The sequence below is a fragment of the Varanus komodoensis genome, unplaced genomic scaffold (genome assembly GCF_004798865.1).
Source record: "Varanus komodoensis strain SLA01 unplaced genomic scaffold, ASM479886v1 scaffold32, whole genome shotgun sequence".
Lineage (NCBI taxonomy): Eukaryota > Metazoa > Chordata > Lepidosauria > Squamata > Varanidae > Varanus > Varanus komodoensis.
Genome location: NW_025335798.1, coordinates 5,685,248 through 5,704,298, shown reverse-complemented (window position 1 = coordinate 5,704,298; position 19,051 = coordinate 5,685,248). Strand labels below are relative to the sequence as shown.

General features: G+C 39.1%; 1 protein-coding gene across 1 annotated transcript in view; it reads right to left on the bottom strand.

Moving 5' to 3' along the window:
• The window catches only part of MAP3K2 (mitogen-activated protein kinase kinase kinase 2), a 59,944-nt gene that overhangs the window by 25,530 nt on the left and 15,363 nt on the right, over window positions 1-19,051 (bottom strand). Inside the window, exons 2-10 of the mRNA XM_044438504.1 lie at window positions 18,039-18,111; window positions 14,197-14,315; window positions 13,791-13,831; window positions 12,769-12,868; window positions 10,146-10,259; window positions 9,492-9,579; window positions 3,350-3,474; window positions 1,250-1,329; window positions 1,075-1,142 (exon numbers count right to left, since the gene is read on the bottom strand). Of these exons, the coding sequence (XP_044294439.1) occupies window positions 1,075-1,142; window positions 1,250-1,329; window positions 3,350-3,474; window positions 9,492-9,579; window positions 10,146-10,259; window positions 12,769-12,868; window positions 13,791-13,831; window positions 14,197-14,315; window positions 18,039-18,042 (739 nt within the window). The 5' untranslated portion in view covers window positions 18,043-18,111. The remainder of the gene's footprint in view (window positions 1-1,074; window positions 1,143-1,249; window positions 1,330-3,349; window positions 3,475-9,491; window positions 9,580-10,145; window positions 10,260-12,768; window positions 12,869-13,790; window positions 13,832-14,196; window positions 14,316-18,038; window positions 18,112-19,051) is intronic.

The window sequence follows — 19,051 nt, the reverse complement described above, 5'->3', positions numbered from 1 at the left end:
CATATGAAGAACTTCCAGAATTATGCTTATATGTATAACACTTCATTTTAAATTATATTCAATGTGCAACAATCCATTCCTAGTTCTAATAATATTAATGCTCTCATAATTTTTTTAAAAAGTCTATCAGTTCTTAAGCAGCCTTTATGCATAAAGAGCTAATGGATTTTAAAAATTAAGTTCAATTGCCCTTCTCTAAGACAACTTTTGGTAACTGTACAACTGCCTGAGTTGCTTAAATTTGGTGCAGTAACAGTAACAAAAGTTTTAGAGAATTTTATTTTCTTTTTGCTTTTCACTGCCATGCCATTGCTTTTCATTTCCAACCTGTAAAAAATATTCCCTTTTTGCTGCTGTACTACTGAAGTTCAGCAGCAAATGGGCTGCAGGGTGTGTGCGCACTGGGTTTGTAAAAGAACAGACAGGGGATCTTATTGTCTGACCTGGTCTGCTGCATCTTCATGAGAAGGTGCTCTTTGGTGTTGAATAGTACTTTACTATCTTAAGCATCTGGAAGATCAGAAACCTCTTTATGATCTTACATTTCTAATCAATGCAAGCAAGTATCTGAAGACCATGTGCTTAATATTCCATAGCAGAATAAATTGTTTGCAGCTAAGCAAGTACAAGATCTGTCAAATTATTTGTCAGCTGTTCACATATACATGCAAATCAGAAGAGTGTCCTGGAATTCTAAAATTATTTCCCTTTTTCCAATTTAAATCAAATCTGGTACTAATAAAAGAGGAATGATTTTGAACATCTGCAATAGGGATGATAGGGACTTCAATAAAGTATTCGTAGCTTCTAGCTATGTGTCATCTCTGATTGATATATACATTTACCAGTTTTTCCAAGAAAGGTATATATTGGACTTTTTAATGTTCATGCATTAAAAATACATATAGTTCATAACTGTACTCTTTGCATTTTCGGTACTTTTGTTATTAATCCTATAGGCTTTGGCTAAGATAGCTAAATAATACTTTAACTTTATGCATGCATCCAGAGGCACATTAGTTATAACAGAAGAGTTCTTAATAACACTGAAAACTGCCCACTTGTTTTACCCACCAGAGAATTCTTGGTGGTTATCTGGATAGCTCTGTGCTCTTGGCATCCGGGACTTGGGATAGCTGTCTCTAGAAGCACAAAACATTGGACTATTACAGCCGTGTGTATACAGCCATCCGAATGCAATTAGATTCTGCAGTGAGTAATTTTAAACACAACAGAAAGATGTCCCTACCCGTCTAAAGGGCTGTCAAGTGATGGGCAGCTTCCGGATCCAGAGTTTTCAGGACTACTCAGTGACAATGGATCTAGAATCTGGAAGAGAGCACAAGAGATTGACTGAAACTCCACTGTATTGAAGGCAGTGTATTTGGGAGATATTGTTGAGTCCCATGGATTCTGCAATATGAAGTTTCACAAGTTTCTGCAGTTTGAAGTTCAATTGTGTACTCCATGCTGTATAAATCTGAGTGGGATCATCAGGATTTTGAAGTGGATTATCATCAGTATGCTCATGACCTGCAGCTCTATTTCTTCTTTTCATCTTCATCAGGTGAAGCGGCAGATGTGCTTAATCAATGCCTTGTTGTTACAATGGCATGAATGAGGAATAATAACTTGAAACTTTATCCAGAGAAAAACCAGATACTGTTACTGGGTGGTTCTTCTGATCACATGCAGGATGTTCAACCTCTTCTGGCTGAGACTGCATTCCTTTAGAAGAAACAGGTTTATAATTTGGGGGCCTGGAGACATCATTGTCACTCGAGGTTCAGGTGACTTGAGGTTCTATCATCTTCAGCTGCTGACTCACCTTTGCTCATACAGTAATAATCTGTATTTGGTAGTTTATGTTCCAGCAAACTCTAAATTGGATACTATAATGTGTCATGCATGGAGCTTATGAAGAAAAGCGACAGCTTGCACAAAATGTGGCAGCCAGACTGAAAATGGGGAACAGAAGGTCCCAACATATAACACCAATTATAACCCATTTATACTGGATACCTGACCCTGACTCAAGGTGCTTGTTCTAACCTATAATGCTTTACATGGTTCAGGAAGACAATATCTGACAGAGCACCTATCCTGGTATGAATCTACATGTACAATGCAGTCAAAATCCCAGGCACTCCTCTGAAGGAGGCTTTGAAGTTTGCAACAGTGGAATGGGCCTTCTCAGTGGTGATTCCCCAACTATACAATTCTCTCTCCACTGAGGGCCACCTGCCAGAACACTGGCATCTTTAAGACTGTCCTCTACCGCCAAGCATTTGACAGCTTGTTTTGGTATTTTAAGGTAAGTTTTCTCATGTATCGTCTTTTACCATACAAATTTTAAAAATGATTTAAAGCCTTTATGTTTTGTTTTGTAATGTTTGCAAACTGCACAGAGCGCCTGGCTATAAAAAGGTATAAAAATAAGATAAATAATAGCATTAAAACAACAATAATGATAGCCCTTCAAATGGTACAATAGAAATAGACAAATATTTTCAAATACTCTTTGTTTTATGATGTTTGGTGTTCTTCACTGCCACAAATACCCTCAAAAGAATACAACTTCAATTAAGGAAAGTGAATTTGGCTTTCTAGATATTGTATTATATTACCAAGTCTATTTGCTGACGTATACTAAAAAATTTTTTGGGGGGAGGGGGTTCTACTCAGATTAGATTTTGCACCTGGGTCAGTTTTGGACAATATTGTATCAGTCACCATTCTCACATGCTACATTGATCTTATTGAAAAATTCAGACCTAAAAATGGATAAGAAAATATTCTTATGGCAAACTTCAAAGATAAGTTGAATTTTAAACTTTGAATCAATTCACAGAGAAAGATGAATTCTTGTTATTTTCTAATTTGTGTGCCAAATATGATTTTTGCCTTTGGTGGCTGAGTGATAATGTGTATAATTGCAACTTTTGTTGGAATCTCTGTTCGGCTTTGCAGCTTTTACAGCTTCACTGTCTCCTCAGCTATTGAAAATACTTATTGAAGGTGATCAGTTATACCCACCCACAATTTTTTGAGAAGACTTCAGATCACTGCCATACAGAGAGAGTAGGGAGTTTTCCCAATCAATTTTTCTGCCCTCCCAACACATAGGGTAACACTGCATCACTGTATAAAGCCCTGAGGCCCAAGGGAAATGCAATCCTCCTGAGGGCAGACCTTGTAGAATTAGAATTCCTATTAGCCCCTTGACTTTGTACCAGGTTTGCTAGTGTACTGGGATGATGGAGAAGGAAGGTGGTAAAAGATACTAATAGAGCAAAACTTGCATGCTGTAGCCCCTTTCATCAAAAGTAAAAACAAAGACAGCCCTTACTTGATCTTCTGGAATGAACTCGCCCTCACTGTTGATACTGGTAAATGACCCATTCTGTGCAACATCATGCAGGTCATCTGGAATGTATCCTGGAGGAGGAGAGCTTCTGTCATGAGTATAATAACCTGTTGATTTTTAAAATAAGTGATAAAATTTTAAATATCCTTTACCATTTATCTGCCTGGTTTAAAATCAAAGAATGTGACATTTCTTGGCATAATGCAACAATCTGGTGTAAGTTATTTAAGCCATGATGAGACCGCAGCTTGTGTGGTCACCATTTTGAATATATAACCTCCAGTCAGACATTGTTTTTAACTTTTGCATGGGCTATGAGTTAAATGGCACTTGCATGATCTACAGCATGGCTCCTCAAACTAGGTTTTGAAGGTGGCTTGCTCATTCAAGAGATTGTTTTGAACTTGCTCGGAAATATCCGAGTGAGCAAGCTGCCACCTTGCCACATGTGCTCATGCCCACCACTGCTGCCACATCACTGGCCCGTGCCCGCCACTGCCGCCTTTCAACTGGCCCCCTGTTGAAAAAGTTTGAGGGCCGCTGACCTAGATCATTAGCTTCCACAACGTTGTTACAAGATGTGCCTCCTTCTTTGTCCCTACTAGCTTACCCAATCTGGTGATCAGAAAATTGTTCTTCCATATCATGGGCTGTACCCCTAGATTATTTTTCATCCTGTCCAGGAAATATATTTGTCCACTCCTTTTGCTTGGTCCTCCTTCTCATTCCTGCCTCTTATTTCTCTTCCCATGGCACTAATAGCAGCAGGAATTAGGTTAGGGATTGTGTAAATACTTCTTGTAAACACATCTTGTGTTTTACCTTTATCCTGCCTTTCTGCTTTCCTGCCATTCTTTTCCTTTGTACAGTTTTGCTTTATCTCCCTCCTCCAACTCCTTGGCATTTCCTCCTCCTGCCTCTGTCTTATCACTTTCTTATCCTCTTGCCTGAGTGCTGCCTCATTAAATAGCATTTCTTGCCACAGTCCCCACCCCTGGACTCTGGTTAGCTGAGCAGCATCTCCCTACTACTTCCAGGATGTGCCACTTCGTAGTTTGCCTGGCATCCTATAGTGATCTGTAAAAAATGGGATATTATACAATTCAGGTTACATTCCCTTGCCCAACCATTTCAGAGACGTAAAAAAAAAAAAAAAAGTGTTACCTACAGTCAGTGATATGCTCCCAACAAGAAGCATGCAATTTTTAGGAAGGTCTAAGTGAAACAGAAAGCCATTTTTTATAAATGTGCATTGCACTATAATTTGGCTAAGCTGGAAAAGGCAAGTGAAACGGCCTACTCCATCTTGCAATCCATTTTTTAAAATGCTACCTTTCAATTTAGACAAAAAGGTCTGTCAGCACAGCATGCAACTCAAAGCAACAGATGTATTTCCAAGCTCAATTCTAACGAGATGATAGAACTAAAAATGGAGTATAATGCAAAATATTTCATTGAGTTTTACAAGTCATCCCAGGAACATGAAACTGTGAGAAAGATTAGCAGCTATGCTGTGCAAAGACTTATGTTAAGTGAATAAGCTATACAGAAAAGTGGGATACTCAAGTAAAATGTACAAAATACAGATTCATACAGCTGCTGGGAAACACTGAAAAGCAACAGAATGTACATATTTCAAAGATACATGAAACCATTCTCAAGCTTTCCAGAGGTGATACTGAAGCTTTGACAAGTATGTTTTGATTTATAATAAACATAGTCACAACACAGTGAAAATATTACATTGAAGATGTGCTCACATTCATTGAAGTTGCAACAAAAATCAGGAAGTAGTTGAGTGTACTAAATTTAATGAAGAGTCAAAATGAATGTCAAATTAGATCTGTATTCCACACACTGCTTCATGTTGTAAATGAGATTCTTCATGAAAATGTTGGCATTATTACGAGCATTCTCTTACATTATCACAGCTTGATTTCTACCCCACAGTTTTATATCCACCTATCCATTTTATTGTACCATACCATCTTATTTATCTCTTGAGAAACGTGTATGTGGGTCAAGAAGCAACAGTTAGAACTGGACATGAAACAACCAATTGGTTCAAAATTGGAAAAGGAGTATGGCAAGACTATATTTTCACCTTGCCTATTTAACTTATATGCAGAGCATATCATGCGAAAGGCCAGGCTCAATGAACCAAAAGCTGGAATTAAGGTTGCCAGGAGAAAAATGAACCACCTCAGATATACAAATGATACCACTCTAATGGCAGAAAGTGAAGAGGAACTAAAGAGCCTCTTAATGGGGGTGAAAGAAGAGCATGCAAAAATTGGCTTGAAACTCAACATTAAGAAAACTAAGATCATGGCATCCGGTCCTATCACTTCCTGGCAATTATATGGAGAAGGAATGGAGGTAGTGGCAGATTTTATTTCTTTGGGCTCCAAGATCACTGCAGACAGTAACTGCAGCCAAGAAATTAAAAGACACTTGATCCTTGGGAGGAAAGCTATGGCAAATCTAGACAGCATACTAAAAAGCAGAGACATCACCTGCCAACAAAAGTTCGTATAGACAAAGCTATGGTTTTTCCAGTTGCAATGTATGGTTGTGACAGTTGCATCATAAGAAAGGCTGAATCCTGAAGAATTGATTATTCTGAATTGTGGTGTTGAAAAAGATTCCTGAGAGTCCACTGGACTCCAAAGAAATCAAATCAGTCAATCCTAAAGAAAATCAACCCTGAGTGTTCTTTAGGAGGACACATACTGAAGATGAAGCTCAAATACTTTAGCCACCTAATGAGAAGGAGGGACTCAGTGGAGAAGACCTAAACGATGGGAACGATTGAAGGCAAAAGGAGAAGGGAACAGCAGAGGTTGAGGTGGCTGGATGGGGTCACTGGGGCGGTGGGTGCGGGGTTGGGTGGACTCTGGGGGATGGCAGAGGACAGGAGAGCCTAGAGGAATGTAGTTCATGGAGTCACAACTTTGCGACTAAACAACAACAACAATCCATCTATCACACAGAAGGTAACTTTGTCTCTTAATGCTGCCATTAGATATTGAAAACTTCATCTGTGCTAATGTGCAAATCTTACTTTGAGAAAGAAATGTTAATTTATTTAATGAAATTATATAAAAGAAACACATATGATCTGCAAGAAGGAAAAGCAAAGGGAAATGCCAGGGTTTCTAAGCCCTCTATTGAAATCTTAAAATGTATATAGATTAATGAAATAAGCTACATTATTGCTTATTATATTGTAATGAGGAGGCTGTATTTTATATGCCTTTTAATGCTTTTTATTGGAGATGGTTTTCCTACAACTCCAGTGATTTACTTAAAAATGCATTTTTCAGTTTCATCATTATTTTACTAAAGACTGAAACTAATAATGCAATACGTAGCTAGTTTGTCTATTTTACTGTGCTAATGAAAACATATTCCTGCTTTTCTTTTACTCTGGACATATTTTATGGTTGTTCTGAGAAATGCCTTGACTCAAAAACCTAGACACCACACACTTATATAATACAGGAAATATGGGGAAAATTTACATGGTTGTCATATTAGAAATTGAACATACAATAGATACAGGTTTTTTGCGAGGTTTTTTGCAAATGGGGCAGCATATAAATGTTCCAAATAAATAATATATAATTTTATGCAAGAAAGGAGGCATCTTACTACAATCTGTAGCCATTATGGTGATTGCCTCACTAATCTTGTCTGCTCTAATTCTTATTGACTGTGAGGTAAATGCATATGTAGGGACTGGCAAAATTGAAGGAGGCTCAAAACACAGCTGGGGGGTGGGGCTGCAGATGCTGGGAACTATGCAGTTTTAAAGAGAAATACCCATACAATATGCAGGAACAGAAGCCCTAACAGTTGATGCACATGATTAAAAGATATTTAAGAAAAGCAGCTTAATAACCATTTCTTTATTGTAGTGAGTAAACTCTGAAGTTCTAGTGAATTCAGCTACAGAACTACAAAACATCCAAACCACAGAGGCCCCACAGTAACAAGCAAGATCAGCCAAGCAGCATAAAACAAAGTAAAATATAACCAAGAACGGAGCACAAAACTACCATGGTTGTCTACTTAAAGTAAGAACTTTGACAAGTTTCATCAAGGAGTCAAATAGGCCAAGAATCTGGGAACCTTTGCAGACAAGTCTTCCTACAAATAGCTAGACATATAATAAGTGTCTACAATTTTTGGCTGGCATCTCTGGCCAAGTTCATCCCCACTGCCAGCTGGACTGAAGCAAGCAGCTCCACTGAATTGCAAAGAAGTCTACCCCAACTTTTCTCATTGGAAAGTCTGGAGAGGAGCATTCCAATTTCAGCCACTATTCAGCTAAGAAGTTCAGAGTTCTTCCGCCAAGCAGCAGGATCCTCTCCCCCCACCTACATCTCTCCTCTAGGAAAGAAAAATATGGTGCACACAAACTTTAGCAGCTGCTCAGTGGTGGAGTTCAGAGCTGCGTCATAAGCAATTACTTCAGGATCCTCCCTCTCTCACTGCACACTTCTTTCTCCTGCAGGAAAGAAAGGGAAGAGCATGCTCCCCCATCTCCAGCGATCTTAGATCTATTGCAGGAGACTCATGCAGTGACTCTCACCAGATGCTAATACTGCATTCACCCTGGCAAAAGTAATAATTGAAGCTTATATTTAAACCTTTCCAAGTATCGCCACCTTAAACACGAGAGTTGCTTTTTCATAAACCAGTGGTTTGTAGTATAAGTCTGCCCCCATCTATTGGTTAATTTATTTACCGTATTTTTCGCTCTATAAGACACACTTTTTCCCCCTCAAAAGTTAAGGGGAAATGTCTGTGCGTCTTATAGAGCGAATGTGTGTGTGCCTGATGCCCAGGACGCTGCCGGCCACCTGCACCACGTGGCACCACCCGGCCAGCACACGTTTGGTGTGCCCTGCTCCACCCCGCCCCCCCGGCGCAGGTGAGAGCTGTACCGCTCAGGGGGAGAGGTGTGGAGGAGTCGTCGCGGGCTTTAACCCGCTGCCCGCCCAGAGAGGCGGACTGCTCACCCCCACCGCCTGGGAAGACCTGCCGCTGCTGTGCTGCCTGGAAGACCACCGCCAGCACGCTTCTGGCCCCACGTGGCACCACCTGGCCGGCATGCACTCGGCACGCCCTGCTCCGCCCCCCCCCCCATTATTTACTAGTAGGGCAGGGTGGACATTACTGGCTTTTTTAGATTTGTTATTGAATTGTCTGCAGCAGCTCTTGTATAACTGGTGTAGATTGTGGATTCCTTCAATAATTCCACTACTGACTAAGAAAGCGATGTCAGTGATTGTGAGCAACAGAGCTACATAAATTCTGACTCTAGTGGTGATGAGTTCTATGGGTTCAACAAAAACTAGAAGAGTACTCGAACTTTAAAGTCTCTCTTTTGTTAATGACAGCGATGATGGTTCTTAATGCCACTGTTGACTGCTGTTCACTTTACAAGGTTGAAATACGGTATTACTGTATTCTGTTATAGTTTATTAAATAGTTTAGTAAACCATTTGATTCAGAATATTTTTTTCTTGTTTTCCTCCTCTAAAAACTAGGTGTGTCTTATGGTCAGGTGCGTCTTATCGAGCGAAAAATATGTATATTCTACCTTTTTCCAAGCACCTTAGGGAGGCAAACGTAGTCCCCCCACCCCCAAATTTTATGCTAATGATTAGCTTATTAAGTAAATATATGAATGGTATAGTAAATTACTGAGGGAATGTCTTCTCCCATATTTGTCTAATGGAACAAGAAGTTCCTTATTTGAGAATTATTCCAGATGCCCCCGTCAAATGGGGCGAGGTGAGTGATCACAAGAGAGAGGCCTTTTTAGTGGAGGTGCTCACCTGTGAGAGACTCCTCCAGGAAGCTTTTCTTTTGGTGCCTACAATTTGATCTTTCAAGTTTTTTTAATTTTCTTCAGTCAATTTTAGGAACTTGTGTTTTTGAACATTTGCTTTGTTTAACATGTTTCTGGGTTTTTCTTTGGTGTTATTATACACTGCTGCATTTTTATCCAACTTGTTTTATTATTGTTTTATTGCTACCTTTATTTTGCTTTTAACTTGTATACTATGCAGAGTTGGGAAGTTTTAAAAAGTAATAAACACTCAAACATTACCTATTACAGAAACTCGGCTTTTCCTTTCTGTCACTCTGAAAACAGTATTATCTAAATCTTCCAGTGATGGTCGGGGCTCCATGTTACCCTGGGGGTGAAATCATAAAGATGATTATTTATTCCTAAAAAGAGTAGGGATTTAATATACTAATAAAATAAGCAAGTTCTTTTAAATATTAACAATATTTTTCTATGCCATTTCTCAACGAAAATGCTTGAGAAACAAGTAGGTGCTGTTTGCTCCCAAGTCCAGACAAACTCAGAGTATTATGATAATGTTCAAATTACAAAAGCATCAAGAAGTCGGGTTAGATCCTGACTTGTCCTACTAGTCCCAAAAGGTCTCTTTCTATTCACAGAATGAACTAATTTTCCAACAAGGGCTGTCCTCTGGAGGGAGGGACAGGGTGGCTGTTTTTGCTAATCCCCTCTTCCACCTATACACAACCCTTACACAACCCTTGTGCTGTTCCAGAGGTTCTTCAACCTGGCACAGCAGCTTATGAGGGACACAGAGGGCTGCAACAGGAAGGAGAAATTGGTTAAAAATGCTATACTTTCTCCTTCCTCTGGAACAAGCCAAACTCTGCTGAGCAGAACTATGAAGCCAACCCTACATGTACAAAAATCCATTACATACAAACATGCACATACCTGTGTGTTTCCATGAGCAACAAGCAGTATCTTGAGGCTCTTCATATGAACACTTCGATCAAGGAGCTCTACAGCTTTATCCAAGTCATCCTGGGTAGCTAACGGGATCACTAACTGCATGGGAAAAACACACAGAGATTAAGGTCACAATATCCACAGCTGATGTGTGTAGTTAAAGTACAACAGTATCCCTGGCCTAAAGGATTAAATTGACCAGAGCAGGACCCAAGTACCTTCTGTGGATAACACTGGCATAACTTGACTGGCAGCAAGGCTGAAAGGAGGAGTGTGACTTGGATATGAGCATTACAGTGAACTGGCTATCAAGGAACAGTAGCCAGAGGAGCACTGAGCTGTGCAAGGTGCTGAAATTCAATCCACTATGCTCTTCTGTCTTTTACTCAGTTTCTAAAGTTCCCCCAGACACAACAAGTTCTTTTATAACCAGATTATTTTTAATAGTCAAGAGAGTCTTAGGACCCCAAATTCTCTATAAGATATTAAACATTAAATATGCGAGTTTTCTTCTAAAAAGGTAAAGGTTTCCCCTAGTCATTAAAGTCCAGTCATGTCTGACTCTAAGGGGCAGTGCTCATCTCCGTTTCCTAGCCGAGGGAGCCAGCGTTTGTCCGCAGACCATCTCCATGGTCATGTGGCTGGCATGACTAAAAACCGAAGTGCACAAAACGCTGTTTACCTTCCCACCAAAGTGGTAGCTTTTTATCTACTTGCATTTGCATGCTTTCGAACTGCAAGGTTGGCAGGAGCTGGGATGGGCCAATGGGATCTTACCCCATTGTGCAGATTCAAACCAGCGACCTTTTGATCAACCAGCCCAGCAGTTTAAACCACTGCGCCACCTGCATCCCTAGTTTTCTTCTAGATAAAAATTATTTGCAGATTTCTCCCAAGAAACCTAGTAAACAAACAAACTAGGCAGATTACATTACCTGCTTGCCACCGTACATTGGATCTAGCTCACCACCCAATTGTCTGAACCAGCCCCGTGTGTAGAGAATGCCGATGGGAGGAATGTTTACTCGCAAATGAACTGATCACATTTGGATGTACATACTTTCGTTTGGTAGGATTGCCCTCTGGCTTAATATTTCTAACATTCCACTTCAAATACTATTATAGTTTTAAAATTGTTTTTTTGGCTTCACATGATACAAGCCTAAAGTGAGAAGGAATGTGAGCTTTCAACATCACATACACATGTTAATAATTTCAGCTATAATGTCGCTTGGTATTTCACTCACTGTGCACAAACTAAACACAAAAAATATACAAATCGGGGAAACATATTTAAGAGGTCCTAATGTTTCAACTAGTATTCAGATTTATTTTTTGTACACAGTACTCCATCTCATGGAAGCAATGTCAGTTTCAGAGCAAGCAGCAGGCATCTAAAGAGTGCTAACTAGAGCAGCCAATAGTAATAAGAAGGGAGACTCAGTTCCAGGAAATAGATTCCACTGATCTTCCCAGAAAGGATAAAGAAAAAGCATTCTCTTTAGTGTCTGGCTCTCAATAGTCATAGTCAAGTTAAAATTGGCTGCCTCTACAAATGGTTTTGTTTTCCAAGCTTGGCAATAATGATATAATTGGAAGAGCTCTCATCTGGTTTAATTTTAATTGCTGCCTAGTTACAAAGATGGCTGTGTCTTCATTTTCACACAGAGGCTACATTTGTATAGAACAGTAAAACAGGATGTTGGTTAATCCTGGCTTAAATGAATGGTATGCTTCTAATTGTCTCCTTCCATGAGCAGTTAAAGTAATAAAAATAGAAATCTTTACCATGGTGTCCAAATCAGGGCTACCCTTTACAAACATGGGTTATTCATGGTTTACTATTGTTGGCTTTTTCAGATACCAGGATCAGCTTGCATTTCTGGTTAGCAGCAGGAGCCAAATGAGAATGAGTGGACTGGAGACATGATACAAATGTGTAAAATAATGCTTGGTGTGGAGAAGCCGGATAGGAGACATGTTTCTCCCTTCTGCAATATTAGAAGCTGGGGCAATCCCATGAAGCTGGTTTGTGGGAAAGAAAAATGGAAGCACTTCTTCACATAGCACATAGAACTGTGTTAAGACAGCACATAACTAAATTATGAAATTCACTTCTACAAATTTGTTTGGCTACAAAAGGGTATTAGACAATTTCATGGAGGATAACGAAGAAACCAATAAGGATCAGACAGCATTCCCAATGGCTATATGCTACCTGGTACTACAGTCATGTCCTACTTCTAGATTTCCCACATGTACTTCATTGGCCACTGTGTAAACATAATGTTGGTGCAGAGGGACCTTTGAGCTGATCCAGCATGGCTCTTATGTTCTTGTAAGTGATCTGCCAACGTTCACCAGCTCATTCAAAATAAAATATTCACTGAAAGACATATTACATCTAAATATTATTTGACATTAGGAAGTGGAATGGAATGAACAGTAGAGCTGTTCAACTGTTTTCAAAGCAAAATGCCACATTGTTAATTGGAGTTTACTGCAAACTTTAAAAGTATACCCAAGTTTGGTTGCAATTACATATTTCAAGGCTATTCAATATTCACTTTACCAAACCCACAGATAGCTTTAGAAATCATTATTTTACCTCGTTATTGCTATAAAGCAAATTCATAGGCTGTCCAAAGGCAACTTTAGCTTTTGATGCAAGATTTTCTAGCTTGATAGGTCTAGAAAACTGTAGAATTCTGTAATACATGAAAATAAGTGGTTATGTATTACAATGATGGAAGTTAAGATTTTCCTCATGAAATAGCAACATCTAGGAGGAAAAACCAACTTTTTATAACATTTGGTATCTTCTCTCAATTACTAAACCCTGTGGGATGTATCAAATAGTTGTGCAAGCAAAAGGCAGCTCACACAGTTCTTTCTCTTATCTTCTCCCCTTTCCTCAGGGGACCTCCTGAACAGTGAATATGCCATATTGGGTTGAAGTTGGAGTAAGGAATTGCCTGAAATCAGGCAGAGGAATTTTGTGCCAGTAGGTGCACTGGATACAACCTTACTATGTACATACATTGCTGACAAGAAAACTCAAGAAGAGCAGCAAAAACGAATAATCCTAAATTTGGAAAACTGAATCCTGCCATGCATCTGGTTGTGACCAGATACTGCAATATTCCAGCTGGGGACCAGGCTCCCTGTAAGTCTGCTTACTCTCGTATGAGCCAGCTTGGCAATTCAGTCTTCTTTGAGGCCACTTTCACATTGGTGGTTACCTTTATGGTGACTAGGTAATTCCCTCCCAAGGAAGTTTACTTCCTTTTTGCTGCCTTTCTCCAGGCCAGCAAAACAGCTTTATTCAAAAAGGCCTTTAATCTCTAAGTAGGTCTTTTGGATTAGGTGCTATTTCTTGCTTCTCATTCTGTTCTAGGAACACAAAAAGCAACATGAACTGCTATGGGACATTCATCCATATATTTGCATGAATTTTAACAGAATACTTAGATTTCTGTTCATGAAATATCAAGATTGGCCGAGTGTCTATTTCTCTCAAGTACTCTACAAAGCTGTAAAATATTCTGTATGGATTCTGGAAACTAAAAAGGGGTTCAGCTGAAGTCATGAAGTAGCAAAAGTGATATCAGAGTGGATTACTATGTTTACCTTTTCTCTCCTCGATGTTCAAATTTGACTCGGATGTCATTCTGTAGAAAAATTATACATATGTATCAAAACTCAAAATCAGAAGTAAGTAGCATTTGTTAATGAGAGTTTCCAAGTTTTCCTCCCTAGATTACAGAGGGTCAACACACATTCCCACATATTTGAAACAACATTCTTCAGCAATGGAAAAAAAAATAGGAAGTGGGAATTTGGGAAATGCGTTACCCTAGCATACAGCACACATCTGTTTAAGATCTGTTCTGCTACACTATATCCCTTTCATTTTCCTCCTAATTTGGAAAATATGCACACCACAAGGTGGAACATTCCCAGGAAGTGAAAATCACACACTTCAAATGCAAACACAAATTCTTCACTGTGTTAGACAAACACATTACAGGATTACCTGCTTTTTCGGTGAAGACGACTTTGTTTTTCCCGTTTCTTGCAGAGGCAAGGCAGGACGACTTGCCTTATGAAGGACTGCCAAATCTTGCATGATTGAATTCAAAGCCTGCTGTTCATCTGTAAAGAGAGATGTCACTGAAAGTTTTAAAAAGCCTTTAGCAACAAGTAAGAGTTAACACTTTAAGAACTACCTCCAATAATACAAGTAGGATCTGAAGATGGATCAGATGATAATATCTTCACTCACTAATTACGTTGATCTCAAGACTCTCCAATATTATTACATGAGCTTCTTTGAATTCTAACTTGCATTATTAGGGTAGTAAGCGTCTGAATCATTTGCTGGAAAGCAATCTACTACATGAAGTATCCCACTAATGCAACAATTTAATTGAAAAGCTACAAGATCTCTTCCCTATCCCAAGAAGCATTACTGAAGACAACTTTATAAATAAAATGTAAAATATATTAATTAGGATATAAATTAAAGATAAAGACTAAGAAACAAATGATACAATCAGCCCACAGAATACATAAAAGAACAGAAAAATATTTATATATTAAATCTCCTGCAAAAAAGGAAAGAATAACCAGCCTATATGTTCTAGCCTAGTGGTCCCCAAACTGTTTTGTGCTACTGCCTCCTTCTCTCTTGGGCAACAACCCTAGTGCCCCCATGCCTGTATCCACATCCTGCTTGGCCAGTGGGACTAAACAGTAATATTTGGATTTTTCAGACCATTTTGATATGGAATTTTTTCTGATGCTAACTATGCTACCTTCCATAGGTTCATTTACATCAGAAAACGACTAATTTAGCAGATATACTAGGTACAAGTAAAATAAACAAAGCTAAAACAGTACCCTATGTACTGTTACTTAATATACTGCAAATATGAGACATGAACTATTTGTAGAAAAAGTTCAAGCATACTTTGGGAGCAATCTAATTCAGATGCCCATAGTCCTCCAAAATCAGAGCATTATGGTAGCCCTATCCAGAGTGGAGGGAGTGTGCTGCCAGGATAACACCTATTATTGAAGCTGTGACAGTCTCCTCCCCTCCCTGCCCTGAGCAATGCCACGAGACCCTTTCTCAGAGGTCATATTTGAGACCTTGAAGTAACAGTGTGGTTCTTTCTGCACTGGTTGTGAATGAGGGAGGGTACTCTTTTCCATTCCTGCTTTTCTAGGTCTGTCTTCTCACAATGTTTGAATTGGTTGTTTCAATTCCCTTCCAGAAGATAAAATCAGGTTTTTAACCTGTAAAATGAACTAATCCCTAGAGGCCATCAATTATGCAGATATTTGTAACTTTCCTCACCGTATGAGCCTAGCCAACTCCTCACAAAATGCTCATCTCCATTTTAAAAAAAATGTCACCCACTTATTTTTATTTACTGAGCAGTACAATATTCTCTTTCTCCTTTCTGTCACACTGCTGACCAACCTTTTCCTCAGCCATGAACTAAAATTGCTTATGGATTATAGTGCTTGTGGGAAAGAAGAATGATGTCCTCATAAATTACAATGGCACAAAAATGGAACCTAGGTGTGCACTCTTGGGCCAAATCCTGAAGATAAGTGCATCTTTAACTTCACCATCATCAGAGGCCGAAGGTAGGGGACAATGTACGGTCGGTACCTTACAGATGAGGGAAATTTATATTCAAATCTCTTTTCAAACATTGGGTTTCATTGCATCATCGGTCGCTTCCTCATATCAATTGCTGGTTTTACAGGGGACAAAGTGACTCTAAGGACATACTGGGTAGCATCCAACATACTGTTAGGGGAAATGAAGTTGCACTAGAAGAAACTTGATTCCAAACTGAACAGAAAAATCCAACTAAAGTTATGTTTGTACAGTTGCAATAGTTGTACAACAATGTACATTCTTCTTGCTCAATGCATTGTACAACTGGTTATGTAACAGCTTGCACAACCAGTTGTGCCAGTTTAACAGGCAGCTTCTTGCGCAAGAGAAAGATCTGGCAGAACTCCAGTACCATTATTTGAGTTCTCAGAATGACACTCTTGGATTCTACCTACTGGGACCCCAAATGGACAGGTTTGTGCACTATGCCATCTCACCCTGGCAATAAGCCACCCACCATATGCCCACCATATGCCCAACAGGCTGGCAGTCTTACTATGCGTTGTCACCCCCTCTCCTCCACTTCAAGCATCACAGAAGACTCGTTGGCTTAAGTTGTTCTCCCCAATGCAATTAGAAGCTGCTTTTGCTCACCACAGCTATCCCACCATTTTCTCTCTCACCATTGCTTTTTGCAATGTCCATTTTGACAGCCACTGGTCATGCCAAAGCAGCACACTGGATGGGCTGTAAGTGGTCTACCAACCTTTTAAAACTTACTTTTGCCTATCTCTCTGTGAAAAAGCATGGGCAGCCTTGTTAGAGACAAACCTTACAAAGGAAGCAATATTTTGACAGCTGCCTATCAAACATCTGTGCTCCACTTAAGAGGGGGTGGACTTTACCTTTCCATCCCATGAATGGGTGGAAAAGTTCAGGGCACAAGGGCACAAAAAGCTCTGAGGATTCCAATGCCAGCAAAGGATGAACCATCTTTTCCTGAACAAATATCACTTGTATCTCTGCTTGGAATTGTCACCCCACACCTTGACAGTTACCGGTGCAAAGCCCCAAAACTTCCAATTGGAAGCCTCTCTAGGTCAATGTCTGTGGGAATCACCTCCTACTTTTGATAGCAATTTGGCCACAAATGTTTCAAAAATAAGTTAACAAAACTATCCATGCATATTTGGTGCATAAAAAAGGGGTGGTGAACTATTCATAACACCTCCAATGTGCTATCCTGGCCCTTCAGAGGGGCTGTCAGTGACTGTTCAAATTGATCATGAAAAGCTGAGGAAAAAGAACTTTATGTATGCTGCTTTCAGGGCCAATCTATCTCAAAGTATTCATAAGACCCATAAGGAATAAAATACCTGTAACCAATATTATTTAATACTAAATCTTACAAGACATCAATATGAAATCATTGATTTAATAAGTAATCATTAATGAATTATATAACTTAAGTTATAATTATATTAAGAAGTCCGTTAATATGCCATTAATATTCAAATTAGCATTAATATATGGTTTAATATAACTCAAAGTAGAATCTCCCAATATTATGCTTGCATATGAAAATCCTTTTTGGGCTAATTTAGAGAGCACGCATGGATGGAAAACAGTAGCTCAGTTCATAAAATTACAAGCAATCCCTAATTTAATCTAGCAATATCTTATAGCAAAATAGCCCAGGAGTCAGCAACTGGAAGATGCAAAGCTATTTCTGATCCCTAGCAGTAGGGGCAACTAATGCATTAGAAAAAATGGTCTGGCCTGCTTTTATAATAGTTTTAATTATAGGTGAGCCTATCAGTAGATGAACCTGTCTCAACTTGGAGACAGAATCCCTGAATAATGATGTCTGCACATCAAGTCAATGTTAAGATGCTGTCTACAGAAGTTAGTCGAAATATTGGCAATGCTAGCTAGAGCAAATTGTGTTGCTCCATAAAAGAGGTTTGCCTGCAAAAGCAGCATCGATAGCAAGAGAACATGCCAGGAGGCAGTTTTAGCCAGGGAGGAGGGCAAGATATGTTATTAAGCAAAACTAACTGCTGATTAGAGCTATACAAACATTTCATACTTAAAAGGACACTCATAATTTCCCCCAAATTAACTATCCTGAGACTGACACATTTGTGTATTTGCAAATTGTAATACATACACTTAAATTATCAAGGTTTTCCCCTTATTCAGAAACTTCTGCATTGAGCCCTCTATTAAATTCAAGAACTCACCCATAGCGGCAGCCAGCCAGCCAAAACCGAAATTCAGAAGAACGGTTCTCCCATTAGAATCCTTTTATTCTCTCTACAAATGATAAAAAATGACAATATTGAAGTGAATACACAGTTCAGAAAGGATTGTTACTGTAGGCACCCCCGCCCCTGATCCCAAGTACCACTGCCCAAATTTTAACCACAAGAAGTCACTGATGGAGGGAAAAACAAACATGGCAGTACTGAAAATTAGCTACAGTTCTGCCATAACAACCCCCAACAGCCTTGTCATGGGACTGCTTTGTCTACTTTATTAGATACAGCAGAAGGGCCAGAAATGCAAAGCAATGAACTAAGCTGTAGTTTTTCTTGGATTATCACAATCTCAAACCTCAGTCCCCATTCATAGATGTCCACTTTATTATGCAATGGAAACATGTATAATATTGATATGGTCAGCAGAATAAGTTTTTGTTTATGTTTTAAGCCTTGTACATCTTAAAGCATATACAATAAAAGTTCAGTAATACATTATTTATTAAGAACTTTTATCTGCTGTCCCTTATGCATGGCATCTCAGGACAGCTTACAATAATTAAAATCAGAACACAACAAAACAAAACAATACATACCAATATAATAAATAACATAACCAGTGAAAATAAAATTAAATCAAAAGCGAATGGTGAAACATTATAGTTGAATTGCAAAAAAAGTGGTGACTAATGAGCAAGCAGTAGGCTTGGGTTGCCTGGTGCATAGGAGTAGGCCAGCACTGGTAAAATTTAAACGGTTCTTTATACAACAAATTTCAGAATTTGACACCATCAGGAAGTCAAGCAAAAACTAAAAACCCCTTCTAATAATTTGGCTGCTAGCTATTGTATGGTCTCAGGGCGGAACACATTTATCTGGCCTTACATAGGTTATGCATCCATTATTAAAGTGCTGACACTGAACTTTAAGGTCCTACACAGATAGGACTGTATTATCTCAGTGACTGTGTGCTCCCCTATGAAGCTACCCAAATT